Source organism: Scyliorhinus torazame, chromosome 30, assembly GCF_047496885.1.
Source record: "Scyliorhinus torazame isolate Kashiwa2021f chromosome 30, sScyTor2.1, whole genome shotgun sequence".
Classification (NCBI taxonomy): domain Eukaryota; kingdom Metazoa; phylum Chordata; class Chondrichthyes; order Carcharhiniformes; family Scyliorhinidae; genus Scyliorhinus; species Scyliorhinus torazame.
The window spans coordinates 28,568,057-28,592,539 of NC_092736.1; the positions used below are offsets into that span (position 1 = coordinate 28,568,057).

Here is a 24,483-nt window from a genome sequence, read left to right on the forward strand (position 1 = left end):
GTCACCCATCTCCCTGGACCATGAATGAATCTTAATGTTTCCAACATCGTGGCCTTTCCAGGAAAATCATTCTTTGGACAATGATATAATTTTGCGAAGTTGACCGTCTCCACTTATGCTCCCATGTTTTACCCTGAAATCCATTTACATTTTGCTGAACTCAAATTCTTCCTGTGTTGGATCAAACCGATCGTACACCCAGCCATACCAGTGCCCGTTCCGAAGCAATTGGTCAGTTCCCTTAACACAAACCATTTTGTGTTGGCAATGGAGGAGTTGTTTGACTGAATTGAGTCGAGTGCCGTGGTTTCTCTATTGTATTGCTGAGTGACAACATTTCTTATTGTGCCTCAATGAATAATGTTTCATCGTATTGAGCCACTGCCAACATATTGACCGTAATAGACCTCCTCATATTTCCCCAGTGATAACCTTTCTACATTTCATTTCTTGACCTCTAGCATTTGAATATCGATAAAGAGTTGAAGGGGTAGGATTGGCCCTCCTAGGATTTCGCATGCCTTGTAAATGAGAAATTGTTTGCTGACAATCACGATGCATATTTAACAAACCATTACCTTTGAAACGAATTGCAAGCCACAATTCTGAGCTGCTCCCAAAGCCTTGTCTTAGAGGAGCTTCAATCACCAAGAGTTCAGTCATTTCATAATTGGCACTTGAGGAATCTCTTTGCTTATAATAGCTCCTTAAATTTATTCCTCGCGAACCCTCCAGAACCTTAATTATGCTGCCATTTACAAATCAAAGCTTCAAGCAACACACTAAGCTATCAAATGCATTTTTATGGCACTATATTGCAGATTTTGTCTTGAGTTTTAACAATAAAAGACAAAAACGTGCATTTATATAGCACCTTTCATGACCTTGGGGTGTCCCTGTGCTTTACAGACTAAGTGCAAATGCGTGTCGTAATTTCATTAAGTGTGGCAGTTCATTTGATGTGTGTGGGGCCCTGCTGTGTGCAACCTGATAATGACCAGATTTTGTTTCATGCTTTTGATTGAGAGGCAATTATTAGGCAGGACGCCGGGGATAGCCGTCCTGCTGTTCTTCAAAATAGTAAGAAGTCTTACACCAGGTCTCCACACCATGGCTTCAAAATAGTGCCGTAGGATTGTTTACACCAGTCCGAGGGGGACAGCTGAGGCCTCGGTTTAATATTCCATCCACATCTGTGGGCAGCACGGTAGCATTGTGGATAGCACGATTGCTTCACAGCTCCAGGGTCCCAGGTTCGATTCCGGCTTGGGTCACTGTCTGTGTGGAGTCTGCACATCCTCCCCGTGTGTGCGTGGGTTTCCTCCGGGTGCTCCGGTTTCCTCCCACAGTCCAAAGATGTGCAGGTTAGGTGGATTGGCCGTGATAAATTGCCCTTAGTGTCCAAAATTGCCCTTCGTGTTGGGTGGGGTTACTGGGTTATGGGGATAGGGCGGAGGTGTTGACCTTGGGTAGGGTGTGTTTTCCAAGAGCCGGTGCAGACTCGATGGCCCGAATGGCCTCCTTCAGCACTGTAAATTCTGTGATTCTATGAACAAGAGGCAGATGGACTGGAGTGGGGGGTGGAGGAAGTGTTTTTGCATAGAGACAATAAATGTTTGGCTATCTTAAAGTTGGCTGTAACGTGCCTGATTGGAAGATAAGATGTTCCTCCTCCAGCTTGTGTTGGGCAAGTCCAGAGTCCTGGGCCAATGCTTGTGAGCCATGACTTCAAATCTCACCAAGGCAGCTGGTGAAATTTCGATCCAAAATCCTGGAACAAAAAGTTAGTTTCCGCCATGACCGTGAGACTATTTGATTATTGTTAAAAACCCATAAGAATTAGGCCACTCGGCCCATCGTGTCTGCTCCGCCATTCAATCATGGCTGATATTTTCTCATCCCCATTCTCCTGCCTTCTCCCCATAACCCCTGATCCCCTTATTAATCAAGAACCTATCTATCTCTGTCTTAAAGACACTCAGTGACTTGGCCTCCACAGCCTTCTGCGGCAAAGAGTTCCACAGATTCACCACCCTCTGGCTGAAGAAATTCCTCCTCATCTCTGTTTTTTTTTCTTAAAAAAATTAAATTTAGAGTACACAATCATTTTTTTCCAATTAAGGGGCAATTTAGCATAGCCAATCCACATACCCCGCGCATCTTTTTGGGTTGTGGGTTGAGACCCATGCAGAAACGGGAAGAATGAGCAAACCACACGGATTGTAACCCGGATCGAACCAGGAACCTCAGCGCTGTGAGGCAACCGTGCTAACCACTGCATAACCGTGCAACCCCTCCTCATCTCTGTTTTAAAGAATTGTCCCTCAATCTGAGATTGTGTCCTCGGGTTCTAGTTTCTCCTACTAGTGAAAACATCCTCTCCACGTCCACTCTATCCAGGCCTCGCAGTGTCCTGTAAGTTTCAATAAGATCAAACCTCATCCTTCTAAACTCCCAACGCATACAGACCCGGAGTCCTCAACCGCTCCTCATACGACAAGCTCTTCATTCTAGGGATCACTCCTATGAACCTCCTCTGGATCCTTTCCAAGGCAGCACATCCTTCCTTAGATATGGGGCCCAACACTTCTCACAATACTCCAAATGGAGTTCTTATACAGCCTCCGAAGTACATCCCTGCTCTTGTATTCCAGCCCACTCGACATGAATGCTAACATTCCATTTGCTAACATTACATTTGCCTTCCTAACTGCCGACTGAATGTGCACATTAACTGTCGGAGAATGTTGAGCAAGGACTCCTAAGTTCCTTTGTGCTTCTGATTTCTGAAACCTTTTCCCATTTCGACTGTAGTCTATGCCTCTATTCTTCCAAACAAAGTGCATAACCTCACACGTTTCCACATTGTATTTCATCTGACACTTCTCTGTCCACTGTCCTAGCCAGTCCAAGTCATTCTGCAGCCCCCCCTGCTTCCTCAATACTACCTGTTGCTCTGCATATCTTTGTAATATCTGCACACTTAGCAGCACTGCCTTCAGTTCCTCCTTCCAGATCATTCATGTAAATTGTGAAAAGTTGTGTCCCAACACCGATCCCTGAGGCACACCACTAGGCACCAGCTGCCATCCTGAAAAAGACCCTTAATCCCCACTCTCTGCCTTCTGCCGTCAGCCAATCCTCCTTCCATGCCAGGATCTTACCCTGAACACCATGGACTCTTAACTTATTTAACAGCCTCATATCCGGCGCCTTGTCAAAGGCCTTCTGGAAATCTAAATAGATCACGTTCACTGGTTCTCCTTTGTCCAACTTCCTTCTAGTTCACTAATGTCTTTTAGGGAAGGAAATCTGCCACCCTGACCTGGTCTGGCCTACATGTGATTCCAGACACAGAGCAATGTGGTTGACTCTCAGTTGCTCTCTGAACTGGCCTAGCAAGCCGCTCAAATGTATCAAACCGCTGCAGAAAAGTCAAATCAGAATAAAATGAGATGGACCACCCAGCGTCAACTTGGCCACCACGAACAGCAAAGGCCGATTTGGGATTTCTCCTAAAATTGGGAGAGCTGACCCCCTAGATTAGTCTACCAACATGGACATACTCGTCCAGTCTTACCGTATAGCCATTATCCCAGATGCCTTATTCACCACCCCTGGTATGTCCTCTCCCATTGGCAGGACAGATCCACCAGAGGTTAAAGTGCAGTGCTAAATGAGGAGGAGGGAGTGGTCCTGAACTTTGACTCTTGACCTGATGAAGTTGTATGGCATCAGGTCAAATATAGGTAAGGAAACACCCTAGTGATTACCACCTGCTGCCCTCCATTAGAAGATGAATCCGTGTTGAAAACCACTTGGAAGAAGCATTGATGGTAACGACAAAGGAATGTACTCTAGTTGTGAACTTGATTAATAAGGCGATCGAGGGTTATGGCGAGAATAGGGATGAGAAACCCATCAGCCATGATTGAATGGCGGAGCCGACTCGACGGGCTGAATGGCCTAATTCTGTTCCTGTGTCGTATGGTCTTGTGAATGGCCATCACCAGGAGTGGCTCGGTCGCACCACCGCAGACTGAGCTGACCGAGGCCAGAAGGGTACATTGGCCAGAGCAGACCTGCGGTGGGTGGCGATGGAACACCGCTTCAACTCGAGACTATGTGCATGCCAAAGTGCAGAATTCTGCCACCTTCTCGAGGGCAATTGTGGATGGGCAATAATGCTGGGCCTTGCTGGTATCGCCCACAGCGCACAAACAAAGAAGACCGAAGAACCAGTGCTTGCTGAGTCTTACATTATAAACTTGTCATTTGTGAATTATGGGGTCTAATTTGCATCTTACAGTTTATAGCGCACTAGTGCATTCCATCAATGAACGACATAATGACTACACGTTTCATGTAATAAAACCGACCAACTACGTTCTGAAGTGTAATTTTTAACTATTTGATGGAATCACTTTCCTGTGTGATGAAGGCCATCAGTGTGTTGTTTTTAAGCACTGGATGTATGTGGCGGGTGTAAAGTTTCCGGCAGTCTGCTGCTTTCGACTTGACAGATGTTTCTATCACATTGCCCATTAAGCACAAACCGGTCAGACGGAGAGTGGAATTTCTGCATTGCTTTAAAACCGTACCTCACCCAAGCTTAGAAGAGACCCTAATATGCCACTGGTGTGATACTGCCTGCTCCCCCACTGAGCTCCGCGTGTCTGAGATAAACTGATGGAACAGTACAATTCCCAATGATCAACTCTTTTTGAATTGTCAATTTCCATCCAGTGGAAACGGAGTTGAGCTGACATGGACGTAATTAATCTCCGAGCTTTATACTTTCAGCACGCTGGCCAGATTCCTCGTAAGATCTGAGAGACAAAAGGACACTTGTCCCAGTCACCCAGCCATTTAGTGTTGCATCCCTAAAACAGGGCAACGCAGTCAAATGTGTTGGCTTGTGGTGCAACTTTTAGAATCATAGAATATACAGCGCAGAAGGAGGCCATTCGGCCCATCGAGTCTGCACCGGCCCTTACAAAGAGCACCCTACTGAAGCCCATGTATATACCCTATCCCCGTAACCCAGTAACCCCCACTTAATATTTTTTGGACACTAAGGGCAATTTACCATGGCCGATCCACCTAACCCGCACATCTTTGGACTGTGGGAGGAAACGGGAGCACCCGGAGGAAACCCACACAGACACGGGGAGGACGTGCAGACTCCGCACAGGCAGTGACCCAAGCTGGGAATCGAACCTGGGACCCTGGAGCTGTGAAGCAACTGTGCTAACCACTGTGCTGTCGTTCTCTTTAAAATATAAATCTAGAGTACCCAATTATTTTTATTCCCAATTAAGAGGCAATTTAGTGTGGCCAATTCACCTGCACATCTTTTAGGGATGCGGGGATGAGACCCACGCAGACACGGGGAGAATGTGCAAACTCCACTCAGACAGTGACCTGGGGCTGGGATCGAACCCGGGACCTCGGCGCCTGGAGGCAGCAGTGCTAACCATAACGTGACCGTGCCACCCCAGCTTCTGATCCAATGACTTGAGTATGGATATGAGGCAACTATCTTTGCACAGAACAGTGAGTTATATGATGGTAGTGTTGGCTAAGGACATCCCAAGATCTCCCACCTTTTCCCCCCAGGATTTTCAAAGCCCACCCGAAGCAACCAGCCAATCTTGGAGGAAGCGAGGGGGTGTGCGTGTCTCCACCTAACACCTTGACGGTGCTGGATGTGTGAAGTGTAGGTTAGGTGACGAAATCCTGGGCGGGGGCTCAAACCCACGACGTCTAAGTCTGTGCTGCCAATCGAGCCAAGTTGACGTGCATTCAGTCTTGATGGAAAGAGAAGGGCCTTTGAGTTAGGTTTTACAATCTGTATTTTTAGGTCTGCTTTCCTCGTTTTAGCCTTGTTGTTGTCTGCGATATGCCTTTTTATACAGCTCATTTATATGCAGAGATGTATGTAGTTGACAGTCTCTGAATAATGTTTTGTTTCATTTTCTTTCAGGTAAAAATCTCTACACGAATGAATACGTAGCAATCAAACTGGTGAGTACGTTTCTTTTCCTAATGGGGCGCGTTTTACTGTGGCGGGCAGGCATTGATATTCTGTGGATTTGAATTAATTTGTGTGTTGCTGTTAGACAAATTAATTCAAATTAGCATAAGCCCTCATGGGGTTTTGTTTTGTGATCTCACTAATGCATCCTGTCAAAAAAGCAGTCTTATGCGTTTTAAAGTGTTCTCTGTGCAGTGAAATGCCCGAAAAGATGTTTGCCAACAGTACACAAAGGAGAAAATCTCTGTCGTTGAGCTTACCCGCTGTTTATGTTTGGCCTTGTTCCGTGGCGGCCTGCAACATTTTGCTTTGATAGCTGAACGCATCCATAATGAAACCAGCCGCCCGGTGACGGGGCTGACTATAAACTGCATTTTGTTATTCTCGCCTTGTGTACAAGAACCGCCTGCCAAGGAGCACTTGCGTGCATCTTGTACTTAATGAGTTGCAGTTTTTAAACTTCCTTCCGCCTCACCTTGTTCCCCTGTCTGGCGTGGCTCCAGCCGAGAGTGCCGTTCTGCCTGCTGGCCCAAGAGGATATTTTTAAATCATTTCCGGGAAGCTGGCGTGCTGGCAAGGCCAACATTTGTTGCCCATCCCTAATTGCCCTCTAACTGAGTAGATTGCTAGCCAGTGGTGTCATGGTCACCATGAGACTTTTAATTCCAGGTTTTTTTTAACTAAATTTAAATTCCACTATCTGCTGTGGTGGGATTCAAACCAGGGTGTTCAGAGCATTACCCTGAATCTCTGGATTACTGTTCCCGTGACACTACCTGACACCACTGGCTGCTGCCTCCCCGTCCTGAAGCCCTAAAGATGCTTTTATTCTGGCAGAACGTCACCGCACAATTGTTGCTTCTGGGCGATATGTGAGCACTACAGCTAAGAATATTGCACGCGGTGCCATCATGGAAGTGGACCGCTTGAACATTGAGTGCTCCCAAAACGCTATAAAAATTGTCGCATTAAAGAGAAGGAGAGTTTAATGTGCTTTTCCTAATTCGTTCCTGAGGGTAGTCTGCTTTCCCATTTAGAGATGTAAATGAAGATGATGTATATCGGAGGACATCCTGTTCTTCGGTGGGAAAGGCAGCTGCATTAATAAATGGAGCTGGGCTGCTCTTTTTAGAAAATATATATATATATATTTTTATTGGTTTGCATTTCTAGTAGTAGCATCGCAGAGAACATTAAACAGTAGCAAAGAGATCTTTATAGGATGGGTGTGTATATGTATATATATATATATATATATATATATATATATATATATATATATGTACAAAACGATAAGAAACAAATACCTAAGGGAGAAGAACAAACAGTGTAGCAATGACACGGCTATAGGGGCCTGTTCCGGTGTGTACATGAGGGCTGCGTGTGTACATGAGGGCTGCGTGTGTACAGATGTCGATGCCGTGGCCCATCCTCGGCCACCCCATACGCGTCGTTCCTATTCATCACCTCCTGGTGTCACGTACCAGGTGTGTGTTTGGCGCCGTTTGGGCGAACCTTTGCAGAGGTCGCACCCGTGTTTTCCATTGCTGTTTGTCCCCTCCACTCTTCTGCTTTGCTCGCTCTACGTCCTTGTTGTTGTTCCCCCCCTCCCCTTTTTCTGCACTCCCCCTTACTCTGTCCCTGTCCTCCTACCCCCCACCCCCGCCTTTTTCTTGTTCCGTTGTCCGTTCTGGTTCTAGTTCCTCCCCATTTCTTGCTGGCAACAAACATGCCTTGGAACAGGCTGGTGAATTGTTCCCATGTCTAGTGAAAGCCTTCCTCTGATCTCCGAATGGAGAATTTTATCCTTTCCAATTTAAGGAATTCTGCTAAGTCAGTCAGCCAGTCTGCGGCCTTGGGTGGCGCTGATCTCCAGCCAAGCGGGAGTCTCTGGCGGGCAATCAGGGTGGCAAAGGCTAGGGCGTCTGTCCCTCCCCCCGTAAAGAGTTCTATCTGTTCCAATACCCTGACGACTGCCACGAGTGGGCACGGCTCCACCCTCACCCCCACAAACTTGGACATGGCCTCGAAGAAGACGGTCCAATACCGGACGCGTCCGTGACAGGACCAGACCATGAAGGTGTGGTTGACTGGGCCTCCCTGGCACCGTTCACATTTGTCCTCCACCTCCGGGAAGAACCCGCTTATGTGTGTCCTTGTCAAGTTTGCCCTGTGCACCATCTTTAGTTGCGTTAGGCTCAACCCTGCGCAGAGGGGGTGAAGGTCGCCCTATGCAGTGCTTCACTCTAGGGTCCTCCCCCAATCTCTCGGCCTGACTCGGCGGGTAATAGTTACCAGGAGACGGGAGGAGGAAGAGGGCCGGGTGCCCGGGACTTCAACGCGACCTGGCCTTGAGGGTGGCATCTCTGCCCGACGCCTCTGCTTCACCTGGCTGGATCAGCGCACACAGCAGCTTCAAGTACCCAATTTACCTCAAATCTGTTGCTTCCGATGAGATGGAGATGCACTTTACAATGTGTCTCAGCAAACCACGACTCTCCTACAATGGCGATGTCATACCTGCTCGTGTGAAACTTTAGTTCTTCATTACCACTGACGGTTCCCTGCGAGCCCTCCCCTTCAGATCCTCTTATTATATATTTTATAACTGTTATTTATGGCCCCCCCCCCCCCCCCCCCATATATCCCATAACATACTTGGTAGGTCCGTCCTATCCAACTCTACCTCTTTCTTGCCTTCTCCCTCGGGTGTGCTTCTTGGAGGAAAGCTATGTCAGCCCTCAAGTTTTTCAAAAACTCTGGATCTTTTCACCGGGCCATTGAGTCCCCTGACATTCCAGGTGACTATTTTGATGCCATCCATTGCCCCCATCGGTGGATGGGCCGGCGTTCGTGCTGGCGATCTCTTGCGGTTCGCCTTGTCCTGCTCTTCACTCCTCGTGTCTGCAGTCTGGGTCTTCCTCTCCTGACTCTTGCTGCTCTTTTCAGCTTCTTGGTTGACTTGAGGGCATTTGTTGGGGTGGCTGCTTGTTTTAGGGTGGGTTCTGGGCGAAAGGGTTGTTGGTTTAATGGCCGATTTCCAGGTTAAAAGGACCCAAGTTGAATTTTCTGGAGGAGAGCCACCTTTTGTGCGACTGTTGAGCACATTGCCACCACCGGACATCCTCGGGCACCTCCGCTCTGAGAGAAACAATACCACAGATATTTCCTTTGAGAAAGATAACTTGGAGGTGTCTCAATTGTGAGATAATGAAAGGCCAACTGTACCTCAGATGCGCGACATTAATGAAGTCCAAAATGACCGGATAAGATTGAAGTTTTGCTGAAGCTGGGTGGACAGTTCAGAGACGGCGTCCTCTCATCCAGACAGAAAACAAACACGAGCACATTTCAAATTCTTGGTGTCCTGAAATGTTTGACGGCCAATGTTTGAAATTGTTAAGCAAATGCAGCAGTGTTTACTTATTGCACGGCAAGGTCCCTGAAACTGTAAATGAGATAAATGACAAGTTTAACACCCAGCCTTTCAACGTGAGAAGTGATAAGAAATCTTTTAGCACCCATCTAAAAAGGCAGGTGGGGGCTCCGTTTACTAATTTCTGTGACATTAAAAGAAAGCACCCTTCAACAAAGCAGGACACCATTAGTTTTGCACTGATGTGATGGCTCAGAGTGCTGCTTTATGACTGTGTATCCTGGTGATGCACGTTTCCTGTGAAGGTGCAGCCCAGGAGTTACACCAGAAATTGTGCACATTTAGCTGATGTCAATTTACGCTTAAATCTCTTGCCGATTGCATAGCCATATTAGAATTCTTACCGTGCAGGAGGAGACCATTCGGCCCATCGAATGTGCACTCCACCCATATCCACCTTGCCCTATCCCCAACCTAACCTGCCCTGGACACTAAGCGGTAATTTATCATGGCCAATCCACCTAACCTGTACATCTTTGAACTGTGGGAGGAAACCCACGCAGACACGGGGAGAACGTACAAACTCCAAACAGTCAGCCAAGGCTGGAATTGAACCCGGGTCCCTGGCGCTGTGAGGCAGCAGTGCTAACCAATGAGCCACAGTGCCGTAATGCGTAATAAAATGGACGTTAATCCTATTGCACCCATGTTAAATTTCTAATGCAAGGCAACCATACACAACTGCCCGAAATATTACACCGGATTTGCCAAATGCGAAGAATGTTTAACAAACCGAAGATTTTCTTGGCTGTGTATCTACCCTGGTAAACGGATCCCAGTGCAATGGTTAACTTGTAAAAGTTCATCTTTTGGAACTCCAGTGAAGCTTTTATTACCTGGGAACGTACCAATCGGAATTCTGAACTAACTGGAATTGCATACCGTTGAACCCTTTGACTTCTGCTGAAGTCTTTATACGGCCAGTATCAAAGAAAAAGCACCCCAGCCCAAAGCTCGATCCAGATCCCTGTAGCCTCACTTTCTCCAGAGCTTGGATTCCGTGCCGCTGCCCCAGCCAGTGTTGCCGGACGGAGCCAGAGGTGGATTTGGAGGCAATGCTGGAACACTTGGCGCGGTAGAGGCCAGATCAGGTTGTGTCTTACACAAGGTTACCTCATCGCACGCAGGAGTGGGTGGGGGTGAGCGGCCGATAGGGACATAGATAACTTTCAAAACAAAAATCAAAGCGGTCCATGGTAACTCCCCATTTGCTAGCATTTAATGATAATCTCTCTTGTCACAAATGAGCGGCACGGTAGCACAGTGGTTAGCACAGTTGCTTCACAACTCCAGTGCCCCAGGTTCATTTCCCGGCTTGGGTCACTGTCTGTGCGGAGTCTGCACGTTCTCCCCGTGTGTGCGTGGGTTTCCTCTGGGTGCTCCGGTTTCCTCCTACAGTCCAAAGATGTGCATGTTGTTGCTGGTTTCTTTAACCACTTGGTTTTCTCTGGCTCTGTTCGAATTAGGGCAATCAGTGAATTTGCCTCCTTTCAATGCTATCTGTCCAAATGCTCAGAGTCGCCAGGTATCGAATGATACCACCACAAGTTTCAACCGGCTATCGATCAATGAGCCAAACACCAGTTAGTTAGTTCAAGGTCAAGGGTACTTTATTTACACACAATTAGTCATGCAACATAAACACTACTAGTTAACTACACCTATCGACTAAGACAACCTGTACTTAACTTCGGGCACCTGGCTTAGGTCAGAAAACAGTGGCCGCTGTTCGCTTCTGGATCTATCGGGTTCGAAGGAGTAACTGCTGCTCAGCTGGGCTCATCCGTCTGGAACTTGGACTTGCTTCTGATGTTGCTACGATTGGCAATGACCGTGACTGGGGTACCAAGGCCAAAAGAGAGCGAACATATGGCGAACTCTTCTTCTTATACTCAGTGGGTTTTCGCGCTCTTGTGGGCGGGCCTTCGATTTGGGGCTCACTAATTGGGTGATCCCTGATCACTGTTCGATTCCTTAGCCAATAAGTGGGCGGGGATCTGGATGGCTGGGCGTGTCCCAAGCGGTCACTGACCCTGTTGTTTGCGTTTCCCTTGAACAGGGAGTGGCGCTGAAATGTCTGGGACTGTCCCGGTTGCTTGAGTACCAGTCCTTTGTTTTGGGGAAAATGGGCCATCAAATGCTAATCGGCCTGATTAACAAGCTAATGGGACGGAGTTTCGATACCGTCTGGACTTTTGCTGACAAATATGCATTTCAGGCTATGAGCCTGCCTGAGTCTTGGCTTGTCCATTTTACCAATTTTAAATACATGAATAGGATGGGAATAGAGGGATACGGACCCAGGAAGTGTAGAAGATTGTAGTTTAGTTGGGCAGCATGGTCGGCACGGGCTTGGAGGGCCGAAGGGCCTGTTCCTGTGCTGTACTTTTCTTTGTTCTTTGTCTTTGTACCCGCCAGTCTTTGCGAGTTCCTCTGCACCTAGTTGGAAGTGGCCATCCCAGATGGCTACAGCGTTAGGTGGATTGGCCATGCTAAATTGCCCTTGGTGTCCAAAAAGATTAGGTGGGTTTACTGGGTTATGGGGATAGGGTGGAGGTGTGGGCTTGGGTGGGGTGCTCTTTCCAAGGGCTGGTGCAAACTCGATGAGCTGAATGACCTCCTTCTGCATTGTAAATGCTATGAGAAAAAAGTAGGCTGGATGTATCAACACAGGGAACCCATCACTAACCCGCGTCGTTATCTACTTAGAAGTTCACACAGGTAGAATTTCTCTTTGCCAGATGTGGAGGACACATTCTCTTCCTCACGGCCACACCTCACTCAACCGACGCCCAAAGAGATGCAGATTAGCAAAATACAAGGCCGTAGCACGAGCAGGTTTCCCAATGCTTGTACAGTCGTGTACCAAAGGTTATTAGAACAATAACCTTTGTTTGCTGTTGTTTGGCACCAAGTCCTCGGGACTGGCGGCAGTTTGCATCTCTTCAGGTCCTATTAATGAGTTGGATTGGTTAATTATCGGCACTGCCCCAGCGCAGCTTTATTTGTGATATAAGTAGGCTTACATTAACACTGCAATGAAGTTACTGTGAAAAGCCCCTAGTCGCCACACTCCGGCATCTGTTCGGGTACACAGAGGGAGAATTCAGAATGTCCACATTACCTAACAGCACGTCTATCGGGACTTGTGGGAGGAAACCGGAGCACCCGGAGGAAACCCACGCAGACACGGGGAGAACGTGCAGACTGTGCACAGACAATGACCCAAGCCGGGAATCGAACCTGGGACCCTGGTGCTGTGAAGCAATAGTGCTAACCACTGAGCTGCCGTGTCAGTGCATTTCTGATGACGCGGCACCACCCATTCCCAGAACTTGCGTGGCCAAGTGTGGGAGTGATGGAATGGAGGTCAGGTGAAGTGCTGGATAATTAATTTTTTAAAAGAAGTACAGGAAACCAGAACCATGAACGGGAATCTTTCGAGTGGCAAAAGATTAAAAAGTGACTGCAGCAGGGAGTTGCTCTTTAAGATCGTGTGTTAATAACATTCTGTTCAGTCGCAAGTACAAATTGCTGGAGGCATAGTAAACATTGAGCCACAACGTGACATGAAATTTGGAAGCAATTCCACCTTTTAGGAACTTGGCAAAGTTAACAGCAAACCAGTTCAATAATTAGTATTGCAGAAAGAACCAAAATCATGGATAGTCACGCCGGTTAGGGGAATGATCAGTGAGTGGGATGGCTGTCATTGTGGGAAATGTGAGAAGAAGTTGCATTAATTAAAGCTTGAACGAGAGAGGCTGTGGTTGAAGATTGGAAAGGCAATGAGGTCCTGGCTTATATTAGCAGAGATATTTATGCAAATTGAAGGTAATACTGTTGCCGCATCGAGCTTTAGGAAGGATGTTGCAGCCCTTGGGACCGGCGAAGAGCAGGCGGGCAGGATGATAACCAGGTTCAGAAATGCTATTTAAGAGGAAAAGAGTTGACTCAATGTTGGTTTCGCATACTGGGCTAAATATCTGGCTTTTAAAGCAGACCAAGGCAGGCCAGCAGCACGGTTCAATTCCCGTACCAGCCTTCCGAACAGGCGCCGGAATGTGGCGACTAGGGGCTTTTCACAGTAACTACTTGTGACAATAAGCAATTTTCATTTCAGTTCATTAAAAAAAGAGAGAGGAGACTCTGAGGGAACCTTGTGTTAATATAACAAAGTTGACCAACCCGACAGGCCATGAAAGGAAGTTTCATTATCTTGACTTCCTATCATATGATTTTGGCAATGTCTTGTTCGTAATGGGTCTGTGATCCTTTTCTCATGAACAGCCATTAACATTGAACCCGAGGGGTTATCTAGACCCAAGGTTTGTGATAAGGTGAGGCAGTCATTCTGGAGTTTCACCGAATGCACCACAGACTGAATTAGGAAAAGCTTTTTGGAACCTTTTCTCGAGTGATTGAGTCTCCCACCTCACTGATTGTGCCCACTGAGCCAGGCGGCCAGTTTTGTGCTTGGCATTCTTGCCATGATATTCGAAAGGAGATTGCTGCCCTGCCATATGCTGCAGTTGGTTGATGAGTAGCAACTTATTTTTTTGATTGATCCTTTGCAAGATGTTCCATGATTCTCACAATGACCTGAGCTGAAATCGGTCGGTCGCTGTATGTTCATCTTTAATGGCACAGGCGGATCTTGTAATTCTATGTATCGGCGTCACTGGATGTATAGCATACAAATGAATTTGTGTGGCTCTGTATAATGCCTGTTTCATTGGTTTATTTTCAGGAACCCATCAAGTCGCGAGCGCCCCAACTTCATTTAGAATACCGGTTTTACAAACAACTTGGGAGCTCAGGTAATGCAAGATTGGATCACCGAGGTTGCTGTTGGAAGCAAAATTTTACCTCTGCCGGAAATTTAATTGTTAAATTAATACGCAGATCACACCTGCAGAAATTTTGAAAAACATAAATCAAAGCGCCTTATGAAACCTCTCCGAAGCACATTAGATAAACGCTGGTTGGTAGATCCCTGAGAAGGGGATCAGGGGTTATGGGGGGAAGGCAGGAGAATGGGGATGAAAAAAATATCAGCCTTGATTGAATGGTGGAGCAGACTCGATGGGCCGAGTGGCCTAATTCTCCTACGTCTTATGGTCTTATGATGTGGAGATGCTGGCGTTGGACTGGGGTGAGCACAGTAAGACGTCTTTCAACACCAGGTTTAAGTCCAACAGGTTTGTTTCGAATCACTAGCTTTCAGAGCACTGCTCCTTCCACAGGTGAGGAAGGAGCAGTGCTCCGAAAGCTAGTGATTCGAAACAAACTTGTTGGACTTCAACCTGGTGTTGTAAGACTCCTTATTATGGCCTTATGGTGGACTTAGCTCCCCTAACATTGTGGCCATTTCTGAATCAACGTATTGCTGCATTGCTACATATGACACTCGTTTTGACTCCCTCGAACAACTTCAAAAATATATAAATCTGCTGTAAAATTCTCATAGCAAGCAGCCCAGTGAGTCAGTACGTTTGCAATTCTTCAAAAGACAGTTCTGCAATTGTTTGCCGAGTAACAAGTGACGTTTTGTGGAGAGGTTTGTTTAATGTCCGACTTCATAAACCTAAGCTTGCCAGGAGAGAAAAATCTACGGCAAAGATCGAAATCTGATGTTAATAGAGTGTCTGAGGTGGTGGCCAAAATGGGGGATTATAATGCTGTGGCCTCTTGCTTGAATTGCGTTGCTTATCCTTGAGCAGCAGATGAGCTCGATATCCAGGCACTGAGCTAATCCACCTGGCAGAACAGGTTTCAATGTAAATTGTAAAGCTGACAATATAATGCGGTGTATACCCGTGTGAAAGTCGGTTCCATTTTAAAAGTAAGCCCAAGATTTCTGGCTTACGAGGTCGGAATTATTCGCAGTGCCTCACGTAAAAATAGATTGTAATTTTTCAGCCATCGAAGCTGAAACCTTTCAGAGCCCAGTATAATCTTGGAGGTGTTTAGAAATCTCAAATATTGTCGCAGGGGAACTCCGTGTTTGATGAAGGAGGGCGCGAGGCAAAAAAGCAAAGTTTGTTTAAAAGATGAAAATTAATGGTGGAATCTTATTATATGACAGAAGAGGGAGTAACGATTGCTGACAGGTGAAAATCTATGACTTTTTAGTTGACAAAGTGACGTCAGTTTTTTTGCATTTCGCTCAATATTTTTAAACTTTTTTTTTTTTGTTGTTGCTTCATGCTGTGTGGGCCTCAATCAAGTATGTATCTCAAGCCCTCAAATATTGTTTATGCCCAAAGCAGACCCTTAAAGTTTTCCCTAAAAAACGTGGTTAACTTTTAAATGAGTGTATACAGGAATTGTATTTCAGTGGCTGCTCGGAAGCATATTGCATCGATGTTTTCTCAGCATGAGGCAGCACGGTGGTTAGCACTGCTGCATCACAGCGGCAGGGTTCAATTCTGGCCTTGGGTCACTGTCTGTGTGGAGTTTGCACGTTCTCCCCCATGTCTGAGTGGGTTTCCTCCCACAGTCCAAAGATGTGCAGGTTAGGTGGGGGATGGGGGGGGGGGGGGGGGGGGGGAGTGGGCCTAGGCAGGGTGCTCTTTTTATTAAAAAAATTTAAAAAAACAGCACTGCTGCCTCACAGCGTCGGGGACCCAGGTTCAGTTCTGGCCTTGGGTGACTGTCTGTGTGTGTTTGCACTTTCCGTGTCTGCATGGGTTCCCTCCAGGTGCTCCGGTTTCCTCCCACAGTCTGAAAATGTGCAAGTTGGGCAGATTGGTCACGCTAAATTGCCACTTAGTGTCCAAAGATATAGGGTTATGGGGTTACGGGGATAGGGCGGGTAGTGGACGTAGGTAGGGTCTTTCAGTAGGTCAATGCAGATTCGATGGGCCGAATGGACTACCTCTGCACTGTAGAAATTCTATGGTTCTAAGATGTCTTTACCTGTCTTTGGATTTATTCGTAGCCATCTCCCATTCATGGCCTCCCCTTCAAGTGGAATCATCTTCGCATTATTGACCTTTTTGACTCCTTTCCTAATTTGTAATCGAGTGACCACTCCGTGTTCTCTCTTCTAAACCGTGCATTCAGTCTTATCAGATTGCATCCGAACATATGAAATAGGAGCAGACGTAGACCAATCGGGCGGCACGGTGGCGCAGTGGTTAGCACTGATGCCTCGTGGTAGTCTGTGTAGAGGTATTATGGTACCTGGTAATGATGGAACACCATTGGTAGATATTGTACGTTTCCTATTGGTCAAGCTGTATGGTAGCTCCGCCCTGCAAGGCGGGGTATAAGAGCCTGTGCCGCCCCAGCAGCCGCCTTTCTGTACCTGAGCTGCTGGGGGAAACATCTAGCTTAGATGACACCAGCCTTCAGTTGTGCTGGTGTGCAGCCTAGGGGCTGGTTTAGCACACTGGGCTAAATCGCTGGCTTTTACAGCAGACCAAGCAGGCCAGCGCATGGTTCAATTCCCGTACCAGCCTCCCCGAACAGGCGCCAGAATGTGGCGACTAGGGGCTTTTCACGGTAACTTCATTGAAGCTACTTGTGACAATAAGCGATTTTCATTTCAGTTGGACTACAACATAGAACATAGAAAAATACAGCACAGAACAGGCCCTTCGGCCCGCGATGTTGTGCCGAACCTTTGTCCTAGATTAATCATAGATTATAGAACGTAGAAAATACAGCACAGAACAGGCCCTTCGGCCCACGATGTTGTGCCGAACCTTTGTCCTAGATTAATCATAGATTATCATTGAATTTACAGTGCAGAAGGAGGCCATTCGGCCCTTTGAGTCTGCACCAGCTCTTGGAAAGAGCACCCTATCCAAGGTCCACACCTCCACCCAACACCAAGGGCAATTCTGGACACTAAGGGCAATTTATCATGGCCAATCCACCTAAGCTGCACATCTTTGGACTGTGGGAGGAAACCGGAGCACCCGGAGGAAACCCACGCAGACACTGGGAGGATGTGCAGACTCCGCACAGACAGTGACCCAAGCCGGAATCGAACCTGGGACCCTGGAGCTGTGAAGCAATTGTGCTATCCACAATGCTACCGTGCTGCCCTTAAGAACAAATAAATCTACACTATATAATTTTACCGTAATCCATGTACCTATCCAATAGCTGCTTGAAGACTCAACTACTTCCACAGGCAGTGCATTCCATGCCCCCACGACTCTCTGGGTAAAGAACCTACCTTTGACATCACCCCAATATCTTCCACCATTCACCTTAAATTTATGTCCCCTTGTAATGGTTTGTTCCACCCGGGGAAAAAGTCTCTGACTGTCTACTCTATCTATTCCCCTGATCATCTTATAAACCTTTATCAAGTCGTCCCTCATCCTTCTCCGTTCTAATGAGAAAAAGCCTAGCACCCTCAACCTTTCCTCGTAAGACCTACTCTCCATTCCAGGCAACATCCTGGTAAATCTCCTTTGCACCTTTTCCAAAGCTTCCACATCCTTCCTAAAATGAGGCGACCAGAACTGTACACAGTACTCCAAATGTGGCCTTATCAAAATTTTGTACAGCTGCATCATCACCTCACGGCTCTTAAATTCAATCCCTCTGTTAATGAACGCTAACACACCATAGGCCTTCTTCACAGCTGTATCCACTTGAGTGGCAACTTTCAAAGATGTATGAACATAGATCCCAAGATCTCTCTGCTCCTCCACATTGCCAAAAACTCTACCGTTAGCCCTGTATTCCGCATTCATATTTGTCCTTTGAAAATGGACAACCTCACACTTTTCAGGGTTAAACTCCATCTGCCACATCTCAGCCCAGCTTTGCATCCTATCTATGTCTCTTTGCAGCCGACAACAGCCCTCCTCACTATCCACAACTCCACCAATCTTCGTATCGTCTGCAAATTTACTGACCCACCCTTCAACTCCCTCATCCAAGTCATTAATGAAAATCACAAGCAGCAGAGGGCCCAGAACTCATCCCTGCGGTACGCCACTGGTAACTGGGATCCAGGCTGAATATTTGCCACCCACCACTCTCTGACTTCTATCGGTTAGCCAGTTCGCTTTAGTGGTCATTGATCGTGCATCAATTTATTAAGCTAGATTTAAAAGGATGGAGCTCCGAATCAAGCCGGACTGTCTGCAACTCAGCCCCCACGCGGCGAACTCAGCGGCAACCTTCAAGCACTGGCTGGCGTATTTTAAAGGATATCTCGGAACGGCCGAAAACACACCCACGGCAGAACAGAAATTGCAAGTCCTGCACTCGAGGGTGAGCCCGGAAATTTACACCCTCATCGAGGATGCGGACGACTTCGATGCAGCAATGGAGCTGCTAAAAGGACATTATATTCGCCCGGTAAACCAGGTGTATGTCCGACATCTGCTAGCAGCGAGGCGTCAAATCCCTGGGGAATCGCTGGAAGAATTCTACCGTGCGCTCCTGGTGTTGGGGAGAAACTGCAAGTTTCGGCGAGCGACCACACAGAACTCTTGATCCAGGTCGCTTTCGTGGCAGGTATGTTGTCCTCCCAAATCCACCAGCGATTGCTGGAAAAAGACACCCTCGGCCTCAAGGAGGCACGGGCCCTTGCAGGCTCCCTGGATGTGGCCTCCCGAAACGCCCGCGACTACGTTCCCGACCGCGCGGCAGCCCCCTGGACAGCGTGGAAACCCTCCGCAGCCGACCCTGAGACATCTCCCATCCCCCCACAAGCTTGTGCTGCAAGGCGGCCTGGCAACCCCGGGGGGCCCCGCTGCTACTTTTGCGGGCAGGCCAAGCACCCCCGCCAGCGCTGCCCGGCCCGCGCATCCACCTGGAAGGGATGCCGGAAAAAGGGCCACTTCGTGGTGGTATGCCAGGCCCGTGCGGCCGCCTCGGTCTCCGGTGGCGAATGTGGACCGCCACCACAAACCTCTCGGTCCCTGTGCGGCCAGCAGGCGCCGCCATCTTCCTCCTCCAGGGCGACGTGCGGCCCCCCCGGGCGCCTCCATCTTGTCCCGCGGACGCCACATTCGATGGATGGGTGCTGCCATTTTGTGCACCCCCAGCCATGTGCGACCAATGGGAGCCGCCATCTTGGATGGACTCCCAGGACCCCAGCTCGGCTGACAGCACACCGCCCAAAGAGAATACTGAACTGCTGCGATTAGCCTCGGTGACCCTGGACTAGTCCCGGCCTCGAACACTCTCAACTGCTACAACAGTAGTAATCAACGGGCACGAGACGTCCTGCTTTATCGACTCTGGGAGCACGGAGAGCTTCATACACCCTGACACGGTAGGTCGCTGTTCTCTCCTCGTCCACCCTGTTAATCAAAAAATCTCCCTGGCCTCCGGTTCCCACTCAACAGAGATAAAGGGGTTTTGTGTAGCAAACCTCATGGTCCAGGGAAGGGAGTTTAAAAATTACCGGCTCTGCGTCCTTCCCCACCTTTGTGCAGCCACACTCCTAGGGTTAGACTTCCAGTGTAATCTCCAAAGTCTAACTTTCAAATTCGCTGGCCCTAAACCCCCCCCCCCACTGTCTGCAGCCTCGCGACCTTCAAGGTCGATCGCCTTCCCTGTTTGCGAACTCACCCTGGATTGCTGTCTGCAGCCTCGCGACCTTCAAGGTCGATCGCCTTCCCTGTTTGCGAACCTCACCCTGGATTGCAAACCCGTCGCCACCAGGAGCAGACGGTACCGTGCCCAGGATCGGATCTTTATTAGGTCAGAGGTCCAAAGGCTACTGAGCGAAGGAGTCATTGAAGCTAGCAACAGTCCCTGGAGAGCTCAAGTAGTGGTGGTAAAGACCGGGGAGAAACATAGGATGGTCATCGCCGACAGTCAGACCATCAACAGGTTTACGCAGTTGGACGCGTACCCTCTCCCCCGCATATCCGATCAGGTAAACAGGATCGCGCAATACAAGGTCTTCTCCACGGGGATCTTAAGTCCGCCTACCACCCTGTCGATAGAGGCCTGCCAGGCCTTCAGCCGCATCAAAGCAGACATTGCAAAGGCCACGATGCACGCCATCGACGTGTCCCTCCCCTTCCAGGTCGAGAGCGAGGGGTCTGACTTAGCTCTGGCGGCCACCCTCAACCAAGCGGGCAGACCCATGGCCTTCTTCTCACGTACCCTCCATGCTTCCGAAATCCGCCACTCTTCAGTCGAAAAGGAGGCCCAGGCCAGAGTAGAAGCTGTGCGACATTGGAGGCATTACCTGGCCGGCAGAAGATTCACTCTCCTGACTGACCAATGGCCGGTTGCTTTCATGTTCGATAATGCACAGCGGGGCAAGATAAAAAGCAACAAGATCTTGCGGTGGAGGATCGAACTCTCCACCTACAACTACGAGATCTTGTATCGTCCCGGGAAGCTAAACGAGCCTCCTGATGCCCTGGCCCGCGGCACATGTGCCAACGCACAAGTCGACCGCCTCCGAACCTGGGGGTCACTCACTTTTTCCACTTTATCAAGACCCGCAACCTGCCCTACTCCATTGAGGAGGTCAGGACAGCCACCAGGGACTGCCAAATCTGTGCAGAGTGCAAACCGCACTTCAACTGGCCAGAGAAAGCGCACCTGATAAAGGCTTCCCGCCCCTTTGAACGCCTCAGCATGGACTTCACCATATGGTACTTCCACCGACCGCAACACGTACTTCCTGAACGTGATTGACGAGTACTCCCGGTTCCCATTCGCCATCCCCTGCCCCGACATGACCGCAACCACAGTCATCAAGGCCCTCCATAGCGTCTTTACACTGTTCGGGTTCCCCACTTACGTACATAGTGATAGGGGGTCCTCCTTTATGAGCAACGAACTGCGTCAATTCCTGCTCAGCAAGGGCATCGCCTCGAGCAGGACGACCAGTTACAACCCCCGGGGTAACGGACAGGGAGAGAGGGAGAACAGAACGGTCTGGAAGACCGTCCTACTGGCCCTACGGTCCAGGAATCTCCAGTCTCCCGCTGGCAGGAAGTCCTCCTGGATGCCATCCACTCCATCCGGTCACTACTTTGTACCACGACCAACCAGACACCTCACGAACGTTTCCTTGTCTTCCCCAGGAAGTCCTCCTCTGGGACCTCGCTCCCGACCTGGCTGGCAGCTCCCGGACCCATCCTGCTCCGAAAACACGTGCGGGCGCACAAGTCGGACCCGTTGGTCGAGAGGGTCCATCTTCTGCACGCTAGCCCCCAGTACGGGACGTACCTCGATGGCCGACAAGATACGGTCTCCCTACGAGACCTGCCGCCCGCCGGACCCCCATGCACACCCCAGCCACCAGTCCCACCCTCCCTCCCACCGGTGCACCTTACAGGAGGATCGGTCCTTCCGCCGGCCCCGTCTAGGCCCCCCCCACCCACCGACGCACCCCGCCGACGCTCCCTTCCCAGGTCAACCGTTTTCCCCACCAGCGGCGTCTAGGGGTGTTGAAGCTGCCACAGAGATCGAGGCCACGCTCCCGGAGTCACAGACGCCCGAGCCTCTACCGACATCACCACCAAAGCTTTGACGATCACAGGGGACAACCAGGGCCCCCGATCGACTGATTGCTTCATTTTTAAGTGTATATAGTTAATTGTGAATCTGTAAATAGTTACAAAACGCTGTACGGAGGTATTTACGGTACCTCCATAACTATAATTTCTATCACGTTACCATGTTGTAATATCAAGCCACCACCCCCGCCGGACTCTTTTTAACAGGGGGTGAATGTGGTACTCTGTAGAGGTATTATGGTACCTGGTAATGCTGGAACACCATTGGTAGATATTGTACGTTTCCTATTGGCCAAGCTGTATGGTAGCTCAGTCCTGCTAGGCGGGGTATAAGAGCCCGTGCCGCCCCAGCAGCCTTCTTTCTGAACCTGAGCTGCTGGGGGAAACATGTAGCATATTAAAGCCTTCAGTTGGACTACAACCTCGCTTTAGTGATCATTGACCGTGCATCACCTCACGGCGCCGAGGACCCAGGTTCGATCCCGGGACATCATTTCAATGGCGAGAATCACGTTTCTTGATTCTCTCAAGATTTTCCACCTGCACCACTGATCGTGTGGGCGGCGAGGGGGGGCCCCCCCCCCCCACAAGATTACGTCCTGCATGTTCATAAAAACGTGGCCTCCAATGGATTAAAAACTGAGCATGCGCAAGAGACCGAATCTGGGCTTGTGCAATGCCAGATCCCATGGCATTGTTTCCGGACAATTCGGAGAAAACTGTGTAGACTCAAAATAACATGTTGATTGAGCTTTGTGATCTTTGGCTTTGGTGGAAGTTGATACTCTCAGTTGCCCCAAGGTGCATGATATTGCAGCGATGATTTGGTCCCAGGTGTGCAGAATGCATTGAATGCATGAATAAGAGTTGTAAGGATACTGTGGAATTTATTTCTGCGTTTGTTGAAACTTCTTTTAATAGAAGCCATAGATACCATGATAGCAAGCCAATAATTCCGTGCAAGCGTGCACTCACTATGACCGTTGGCTGTATTGAGGTAGACGGAGTAACCATGGAAAATACAGATTGCTTGTGGGGTAATCTGCCCTATCCTGTCGCGTCTATATCTTTGACTAACAGTAACTCATGACAGGCCGTGGGCACCGTTGGTTTGCCAGTTTGTCCACAACGAGCAAATAATTATCTGATTTGTTTGAGGGTGTTAGTCGAGAGTTAAGTGTTGGCGAGGGCACTCGGAAGACTTCCCTGATCTGAGCCAAGGCTGATGGCGCGTTCATAGAAACCCTACAGTGCAGAAGGAGGCCATTCGGCCCATCGAGTCTTACCGACCCTCTGAAAGAGCACCCTACCTAAGCCCACAACACACGCAGGCCACCAACATTTCAAATAGTGCAACACTATTTTATTAAGTCAGAAACTGTTAAACATACTTTCACTGTGGGTTAACACGATATTAGATTGAACTAAAGACCTATGCCTTGTCCTAACCAGTCAATGCACTGAGCACATGGTGAAGATCTGTTCTGTAAGCTGTAAGCTCTGTCCTGCTAGGAGGCTGCAGCTCGAATGAGCGGGAACTCTGATGCCCCCTGTCTTTATAGTGTGTGTGCTCTAACTGGTGATTGGCTGCGGTGTTGTGTGTGTTGATTCGTCTTGCTGTGTGTCCATCAGTGTGTGTGTCTGTACCATGATATACTGGTGTATATTATGACATCCCCCTTTTATAAAAGAATGTATGTGTGTGGCAATAAATAATGTGTGGTGAGAATGTTCCTAACTACGTGTGTGGTGCGAAGACATATTTACAGGACTACGTACATGAGAACTAAGCTATTTACATGGCAAGGTGCCTGGTGCAGAGAAGCACTATGCAACAAGAATAACAAGAATAACGAGATGAACACTATATACAAACCATTGAAATGATCAAACAAAGCAATGAAACAATTCAGAAAGTCTAAGTCCGCAAAGTTCATAAATTAAGTCTCTGAGGTGGGCGACGAATTCTGGTTGACCGCCTCAAGGGTGGGTCGAGAGCCGCCAGTTCAGGAGCGGGCTGGACTGCGTCAGAGTCAGGGGGATGCAGAGTGACAGGGATTTCTGCATAGTCCGTGGCAGGGTCAGCAGGAGGGCGAGGCGACACTGGAGGATCACGTAGCGAGCGTGGAACGAGACGAAAGGCGTGTCGATTGCGGCGCAGAATGGAGCCATCCGGTAGACGAATCAGGAACGAGCGGGGGGGCCACCTGCCGAAGGACAACAGCGGTTGCAGACCAGCCACCATCCGGAAGATGGACGCGGACATTGTCATCTGGAGCCAGAGCAGGGAGATCAGCTGCACGGGAGTCATGAGCCGTCTTGTGCTGTGCACGAGACAGCTGCATCCGGCGAAGGACCGGAACGTGGTCAAGGTCTGGGACATGAATGGACGGCACATTCGTCCTCCGGGTGTGACCCATGAGCAACTGGGCTGGCAACAGGTCAGTGGACAGTGGGACGGGGCGATAGGCCAGCAAGGCGAGGTAGAAATCAGACCCAGCATCGGCAGCCTTGCAGAGGAGCCGTTTGATTATATGTACTCCCTT

At 48.8% G+C, this 24,483-nt stretch overlaps 1 protein-coding gene across 8 annotated transcripts in view; it reads left to right on the forward strand.

Annotated features, from left to right (window-relative positions):
• Window positions 1-24,483, forward strand: part of LOC140404474 (casein kinase I-like) — a 291,996-nt gene that overhangs the window by 97,479 nt on the left and 170,034 nt on the right. For all 8 annotated transcript variants that reach the window (XM_072493070.1, XM_072493065.1, XM_072493073.1 and 5 more), the window contains 2 exons: window positions 5,987-6,027; window positions 14,224-14,293. In XM_072493070.1, coding sequence (XP_072349171.1) covers window positions 5,987-6,027; window positions 14,224-14,293 — 111 coding nt within the window. The remainder of the gene's footprint in view (window positions 1-5,986; window positions 6,028-14,223; window positions 14,294-24,483) is intronic.